Source organism: Lipotes vexillifer, unplaced genomic scaffold, assembly GCF_000442215.2.
Source record: "Lipotes vexillifer unplaced genomic scaffold, Lipotes_vexillifer_v1.1 scaffold230, whole genome shotgun sequence".
Taxonomy (NCBI): domain Eukaryota; kingdom Metazoa; phylum Chordata; class Mammalia; order Artiodactyla; family Lipotidae; genus Lipotes; species Lipotes vexillifer.
Window position 1 is genome coordinate 7,943,214 of NW_006775143.1, and position 8,797 is coordinate 7,952,010.

General features: G+C 37.7%; 1 protein-coding gene across 1 annotated transcript in view; it reads left to right on the forward strand.

Moving 5' to 3' along the window:
- The window catches only part of SVEP1 (sushi, von Willebrand factor type A, EGF and pentraxin domain containing 1), a 186,639-nt gene that overhangs the window by 102,971 nt on the left and 74,871 nt on the right, over positions 1-8,797 (forward strand). The window contains exons 17-19 of the mRNA XM_007449809.1: positions 1,199-1,360; positions 2,669-2,830; positions 8,056-8,217. Coding sequence (XP_007449871.1) covers positions 1,199-1,360; positions 2,669-2,830; positions 8,056-8,217 — 486 coding nt within the window. The remainder of the gene's footprint in view (positions 1-1,198; positions 1,361-2,668; positions 2,831-8,055; positions 8,218-8,797) is intronic.

Genomic DNA, 8,797 nt, shown 5'->3' on the forward strand with positions numbered 1-8,797 from the left:
TAATAAGTCATCATTTATAGATGGCGGGATCTCCTCTGACCAAACTCTGTACACTCAGTGGAACCAACTGACGTGAGTCTTCTGTTAACCCCTCTGTAGGTTGGGGCTCTTGTGTCCTGGTCGGAAAACCTTCCTCAACAATTCTTATTGCTATTCCCAGAGCTCAGCTGAGTTTTTCACAGTGTGATAAACGCAGCCCATCAAAAGCACATTAACGTTGTCTTTCCGAGCCTCCTCTTGTTTCTTTCTCAACCTGTGAGTGAAAATCAGGAATTGCCTTGGCCAGCATTTTGCTTTTCTCAGTGTGGTCTTCAGACTACCTGTGTCAGCATATACTGAAGTGCTTTCAAAATGCAGCTTGATTAAGGCCCCATCCCCAAACGGATGCCTCTGACCCCTTGGGGTTAGGGCATTGGAATCTGAAATGTAATAAGTTGCCAGGTAATTCTTACATACCTTAACACCTCAGAATCACCCAAGTGATTCTTTCAAGTGTCCTCGCTATAAAAATACTAACTTCGATAGCAGGCTTTCAGTGAATTTAACATCCCACTTTGGTCTCAGAAATTCTGCACTCCAGGCATCCAAATAGTAGACCAAATCTTCAAGGAAGGAAGGTTCTAAAATTGGCCTGTTTCCTCGGAGGCTTTGGGCCTGAGGATGCCTCAGACTTGCCTTCAGTGGGCAGTAATTCCTGCAATCAGAGACAAGCGTCGACTTAACTCACTTGTTTTAGGCTTACCACCTTTGCCTGTTTTTATTTCTAGAAATAATGCTATAATGGACACTCAATTTCATAAGGGAAACCATTCAGAAGAACAGCTCTGAAATCATTTTTCTTATCTCAAAGCCCCAAATTAACCTAAACATTCATTGTTTTATCCTCTTCTTCCATGAACTGTGTGTTTCCAGAATAATCTGGTTTATTAGAACTTTAACCCACACTTCAAAGCCGCCATCATATAAACACTAAGCTTGGTCAACAAGAATTTGCATTTTCTCAAAAAAAAAAAAAAAAGAATCTACTGTTGGTTTAGAGGAATACATTTCTGGAAGGTTTATCATGTGAGTAAGCCTCTGGCAGTCAAATTTAACCCATAAACAATAGTATCTGGAAGCAGGCTTTATTACTCTCATGCCTTAGGGAAAAAGCACATTCCATACTATATTCAGTGTTTCCTGCTTGTTTTCTCTTCAGTCAATTGCCCTTTGGGAACCTACTATTCTCTGGAGAATTCTGTCTGTGAAAGCTGCCTGGTGGGCTCCTATCAAGATGAAGAAGGGCAGCTTGAGTGCAAACCCTGTCCAACTGGAACTTACACTGAATATCTCCATTCAAGGAGTAGCTCGGAATGTAGAGGTAGGGGCTTCGTGCTCATTTTGACCAGAAGCCTACATTTTGTTTCCAGTTATAAAATCTCAATGGCAAATAGGATGAAATATGAGCATTACCAAAAGCAATTTCATTAATTGATTTTTTCTTTCTTTCTTTTCATTGCAAACTGTTACCTGAATGTTTCCCTCGCTTTAGAGAAGTCCATCTGTCTTTCCTTTCGCAACAGTCCGTTGCTCTAAGTCAGACTCCACTGTCAAGAACTCTAATCCACATTCATCAGTGAACCTGGGTGTTTTAGTGAATCTCACTTTAATTGGTGGAAAGGACTGTCATGGCTCTTAGCAAGCATTAGGCTGCTTTTTGTTAGAATAATATTTGATATGATGAGATTCACTCTACTTGGAAATGAATAACTACAGGCCCATATGCACCTATTCTTGCTACTAAAACATCCAGTCCTTTCAAAATATTGTTACTGTTATTCTCAATGAACATTCCTGATGGAAACATTTTCTTTCACATTTAAAGTTACAGTCAGACACACCTAAAAGAAGGAATTGCAAAATTGTTCCTCCTTTTGCCTATTGTTGCCAGTGCAGGTGTGGGTACTTCCTGACACGGAAACTTGAGAGTGTCGCTAGGTGATTGCAAATGCACTAAAAATGTTAGCAGCGCTGAAAATGAGAGTCATCCGGAGGAGAAGGGCAGAAGGAAAGGACAGTGCACCGGGAATTGGGGAATCTGGCCCTAAGCCCGCTCTACTACGAAACCATTGCTATGAGTTTGGGGAAGTTGCTTAATTAACCTCTCTGGGCCTGATGCTAAGAGTACTTTTACTTCCTCTCTGCCAACCCTCAAATGAAATGGTGTCTGTAGGCAGGAGGAGGTAAGAGGGCCAGTTCTTATTTAGAGTGAAAAAAGGTGCCAGCATAGTCATGAGACTCTAGCTGATTCGGGGGTTTTGTTTCAGTCACTCAAGAGAACAGTGTACAAGCTGAGAACTTGTACAGAAACAAGCTTCCCCGTGACAGCTTGATCTTATGAGAGTGCCTTTCTGAGGTGCAGATTTCTAACTTCACCCAAAAACTGTTTTGTCGACATTTTCTATGTGTCAAACACCATGCTAGGTCATAATACAAGTAACTGGAAATGAGCCTAAGACTTAGTATGCGGAAGTATGGGGAGTCTAAAATATGACATGTGTGCTTGGAGTTCTTCGTGACCCTCGTTCTATCCTAAATAAATTAAAATGTGGAAAATCCTGTTGTACACAGTGCTAATTTTATATAGCTGATGTCATCGTTATTAACCATGTTACATTTTTCGTTTTAGCTCAGTGTAAACAAGGCACCTACTCATCAAATGGGCTTGAGACCTGCGAATCTTGTCCACTGGGCAGCTATCAGCCAGCATTTGGTTCCCGGGGATGCCTCGTATGTCCAGAAAATACTTCAACAGTGAAGAGAGGAGCCGTGGACATTTCTGCTTGCGGAGGTTAAGTCTTAGACATCGCTTTTTTTTTTAAGCCTCCTAGGTTCTACGCATGGAGGAGTGGAATCTTTTTAGCAAAACCATATGTCTACTGCATGCAAAGAATGTAAATAACTGTCTCTTCATAGAGAGTTTCCTTCTATTCGGCCAGTCAATACTTAAGTGTAAACACCCATAATATAAACACCGTGCTGGTACCGTTAGGAACACACAAGAAGCACAAGACTTGGTCCCAGCCCTCAACATTTGTAACCATGTGGCCACATGATATGATAGAAATACATCTCAACTAGGAGCTTAGATTCCTCGGGTATAAAATGAGGTCTTATCTAACGTTCCTTGAAACTCTAAAAATACAACCTCTGAATTGTAACGTTCATTCCCTACAGTTTGAAGATCTTCATGAGTGATTATCCACTCTGGCTGCATACTAGAATCACTGCACATTTACATCAGTATTTTAAAAATACTGAAACCCAGTCTCTGCCCCCCCAGATATTCTGATTTAAGTTTTCTGGTTTTCTTCTGAAGTTCCCCCAGGTGATTCTAAAGTATGACTAATTTTGGTTCTCAAGTGTCACCATGGAGGGTTTGTTAAAACATAGATTGCTGGGCCCCAGCCCCAGAGTTTTTAATTCAGCAGGTCAGGTGTGGGGCCTGAGAATTTGCATTTCTAACTAGTTCTCAAGTGATGCTGATTCTGCTTGGTCCAGGGACCACACATTGAGAACCACTGGTTTAAATAGAAATACAAAGATTAGCGTTCTATTTTTCAAATAGTTCTAACATCCCTACCAAGTACAGTTTTCCAGCAGTGAAAAAACTGGAAGCCATAAACAGAAGTAAAAGATGAAAACTTAGAATGACAGTGAAACTAGGTCTGACAGTCAAGGTCAGCCTATTGCCAGAAACTCCCATAAACTGCAATGACCAAGTTCAGTGGAACTTTGCAAAAAATAAAAATTTGTTGGCCTCTCTCTGCTACATCACTGGGAACAGAACAAGCATGCCTGGCTAAAAGATGACTTTTTAAAAAAATGTGAGTCCTCCCCATTCTTTATACCCTTACTGAAAAACCTAAGGTCTATGGCAATCTGAAAGTTTAAACTCTTCCCTTACTGAGTGAGTGATGTTTTTAAGAAGCCAGTCTGATGGTTCCCCATTCCCTCAAGCTACACACACACACATCCCATCCTCATTGCACCCCAATCATATATACATCTGCGTCCAGTTAGAAGCTGAGAGTCCTAGAAAACAGATGCTTAGGGTGTTTGAGTGTGGTGGTAGGGAGGGGATGGGGCGTGTCCAGCAGTGCATCCTGGGCGTCGTAGTCCTCATAACTTAAGTGCTACAGGAAATACATACTGTGAGTCATAGGTTTTATATGCTCCATCGGTTTGACTCTCAGAATTTCACAGTAGATGAAAGCCTCTTAGACCTGTGGAATTGGGAGAGCAGTGTTCATCAACCTAATGTTTCACTGATGAGAAGAGAATTTAACTAGGACCTATTTGAAACTCAGGAACCATGTGTGTTGCGTAATACCAGCTGTGGATTTTTTTTTTTAATTAAAAGTCAAACAAAACCTCACATTATGGTTGAAAGAGATCTGCCAAAGACTCTATTATCTTGTCAGTATACAAGCTAACTATGGAAGAAAGTCTGCAGGAAAAAATCCTCTCTCTCTCTCTCTCTCTCTCTCTGTCTCCCTCTCTCCCTCCCTCCCTTTCTCCTTCCTTCCAACCACAAAAGCAACTAGGATTTTTACAGTGAAACAAGTTCATAGTTGACAAATTTTTATCCTTTAACTTTCCAAATAAGCCTTGAGGTTTTCTAATAGCAAATTTCTGCAATTAAGTAATTATAATTCCCAGGAAATCTCTAAACTTCTGGTAACTGTTCCATTTCTCCTGATATTTCTAGCATATGTTTAACCACAGTCTACTTGTCCTGAGTAGGAATTGGTAGTATTTGGTAATGACACTTTCCCCTGCGGTGCTGGATAAACACCATTTTACTTTTACTTTAAATTTAAATGTGTGTGAGTTCTAAAACAGTCCCTTATATATCTTCCTCAGTTTTCAGCCAACCCCTTTTCTGTCCCTCCCTCCCCCTCCCCTTCTTTCTTTCTCTCCTCCTCTTTGCTCTTTCTGTACTGAAATTTATGTTTTATGGGCATGTTGTACAGTTTATCTTATTTTTTGCAGACATATCACTTTTTGCCTCCTTTGGCCTTTTGAACTTAAAATATCATTGATAAATATAGCAGTTATCTTTAAGTATATTACTATGTTAGCATAATGTAACATTCTTTATACATTTCACCTATTGTCACTTATTAGGATATTAAATAGTCTTGAGTCCTTGGTTACAAAAGAGTCTGAAATTTTCCATTTTTTAAAAATGATTTTTATCAAAATAATTAATCCCACAAATGAGTTTTTGGTGTTGGTGTTGTCTACATATGGTCCCAGTAGAGGGAAAGATTATTTGTGGCACAGGATGATAACACTTCTTAGCCCAACCCTGTAGGATGAAGTTAAAAGGAGGCTCAGAATAAGAGGCTTTGACTTTTGGCTTTGTCATAGGAAACCAGTGGCTCCAAGGCTGTATTTATTCCTTTACACTATCAGGGGACAGACATGTGAGGTTACATTTTTCCCTGGTCATTTCAGTGCTTTATTTTTAATTCTATTTTGATATCACTTTTGGCATATTTGAATACTTTTTTTCTCTTTCTCTACAGTAAAAGAGGTGAGAAGAATTTTGTTCCATTTGTCTTGATTTAGAAACCACAGTTTCTCTGGCCAAGGTTCAAAATGAAACTTTCCCACATCTTTTCTTATGACATTAGTCCATTAGGAACTGTGTCATGTGTGTATGCATGTGTGTTTATTTAATACTGTACTGTGTACTAGATAGTGCTATTATTATGTATATGTGTATGTTTATACATTCATGTATTATATGTGTGTGTATGTATATGTGTGTGTGTATATATATATATATATATATATATGTACTGCATATATAAATTATATTAAATGCTGATTATTCACTCTTGGAAAGTATATTTGTGATGACGACTGTCTGCCCTTGGAATGTAATTTAAACTAATTTCCACAGGAAAGTTTATTTTACACTTTCTAGGTCAAAAAGCAAAGTACAGACATCACAACACCATGTTTGCTATTTTGAGATGCTAATTGGCTTATTGATTTTTAATCTTTAGATTTTATTATTATTATTATATCTTAGTATAATTTTTGACAATTATAGTATAATTATGTGCTACAACTGACAGTATAATTCTGTCAGTTTTTAGGGGCACAGTCTTTTTTCTTTTTAAGGGTAAGATTGTACTGAAAAAAGTTATATGGAAAAAAACTGTTGAATTCATTGTAGCATCTTGGGTTTAAGTGGCAGCATTTATATTTCTAGCATATGATGCACACTCATAGATATCCTCTCAAACAGAAAATTTATACCTTTTATCAGTGGAAGATTTATGCTTCCGATTAACTAATTAGCTATTTGGAAGGTACCTTTTCCAAAGAGACAATCATTTTTGGAAACTTGGGAATCAGAAAACCCATTTTAAACTCCTATAGGTTTATAATATGTTTGTGCAAAGCCCTGTCTACGTCTAGTAACAGAGTAGATTATTTTATTATTGGTGAAACTAAGATACTTGTAGTTTAATACTCTTCTTGAATATAGCAAATGTAGCCACCAGAAATTTTTTTTTCTAAATATGCATTAATATCTGTGTTATCTTCTGCCATCTCTTGATTCAGCTCTCTACTTTTTGTCAGTTGGGTACGTAAAAGAGCTCTTTTACAAGAGATTTGCCTGGATGTTTTTGCTTAAGAAATTTGATCGAAGAGTCTTGAGATTATGACAGATGTGTTGTCATCTACTTAATGTTTATTGTCATACCAATAAAAAAGAGATGCCATCACTTGGAGTATCATGCTCCCTTGAGCCTCAAGTGTATCTCTAAATTTTTCAACCATATTGGTAATTATTTCTGCTATACTAATTTTTGTTATCAAGAATCCAAAACCTAAATGATAAGTATGCTGATATCCTGAGTAGCTGTTTCCCTGTGTCCTATCTTCTATACTTAATTTTATGCAGACAAGTCTTAATAGTTTTAGTAGTTTTCTCAGTTTATAATGGTTTTAGGGCTCACCCAAATGACTCCAGTTCACACACTCCACCTGAATTTGTCTATGGATCATAGTCTAAAACCCCAACCCAAGGATTTAGTCATGGGTACTCTACCCCACTATCCCTCTGCCAAATGTAACCAAAATTTATGTTTGGGGCTATTATCTTATATTCCACCAAATCTTGGCAAGAGAATTTCCAGTTTGGTTAAAAGATAATATTCAACTGCATGTTGTTTACAAAAAGCATGTCTAACCCAAAATGACATAAAAAGTTTTAAAAATAAAAGACCCCCAATAAATAATAGACAACTCTACAGGGGAAATAAAAATTTCTGGTAAACGTAAAAAATGCAACTTCATTTATCATCAAAATGCAAATTAAAATAACAGCGTGATTCCATTTTTACCTTCAAGTAGGAAAAAATTAAATAATCATTTTGAATGCTGAGCATGCAGTGAGAAGGGCAATTTCATATGCTGCCAATGGGACTGTAAATTACATTATTTAAAGATTTGGGCATGACATATTTATGGCTTTAAATTGTCATATCTTTAGCTCTAACTACCCAACTACTCAAAGTCGTGTTATCCCAAGGAAATAATCAGAGCTATATTAAAAAATTTATATAGAAAATTTCATGTCAGCATTATTTATAATAACAAACTAGTAGAAACAACCTAAGTGTTCAATAGGAGAGGAAATGTGAGATCAGTTATGGTCTGCCAATGAGATGTAACATTTTTCATTTGTTAAACACCATGTTACTTAATGATTTGGGGAATGATTTGCTTATGATATAAAGTTAAGTGGAAAAATCATAACACAATATTATATGGCCAATTCTGATTTTTACTGAGTTGCTGTGTGTTTTCAAAGATGGGAAGGAAACAACAAAACATTTATCTAGGTGATAAAATGGTCTGGGTATTAAGTACGTGCAAGGGAAAATATTAGCAATGCGATAGCTTTCTTATAACCAAAGCTTAATGCACTTCTTTTAGAGGTAGGGTATACTACTATGAAGCACAAATGATTTGTTCTTACTTTTGCAGTGCCTTGTCCAGTAGGAGAGTTCTCTCGTTCTGGGTTAATGCCCTGTTATCCATGTCCTCGAGACTACTACCAACCCAATCCAGGGAAGTCCTTCTGCTTATCTTGTCCGTTTTATGGAACTACAACCATCACTGGTGCCAGATCCATCACAGATTGTTCCAGTAAGATGATATATTTCATTTCTCATGTAATCCTGTGTTGGAGACTTTTGTTTATCTCTGCGGTAGCTTCAATTCTGAATATTACTATTTTCAGTGCCTTTGGGTGTCTGGATGTGTTAAACTATCCTTTTGAAGGTCTTTTTGATGACAGTGACTCAAAGATTCTTATTTTGGGACTGTCGAACTTGATAAATTCCAAATTTCTGAAAGTCGAGAATTTAATGACATAATTCCATCCATCTCTATGCTCTCTTTATATTACTGAAACAAAATATATGTGGCTTTGCCCACTCTGAGAATCAGAATCTTGACTATGGTATTTAAATAGAGTCTGCTCCTAGAGAACAGACTTGTGGTTGCCAAGGGGGAGGGGCTTTTGAAGGAGGGGTGGAGTGGGAGGCTGGGGTTAACAGATGTAAGCTGTTATATATAGAATGGATAAACAAGGCCCTACTGTATAGCACAGGGAACTATATTCAGTATCCTATGATAAACCATAATGGAAAAGAATTTTTAAAAAGAACGTGTGGGGCTTCCCTGGTGGCTCAGTGGTTGAGAGTCCGCCTGCCGATGCAGGGGA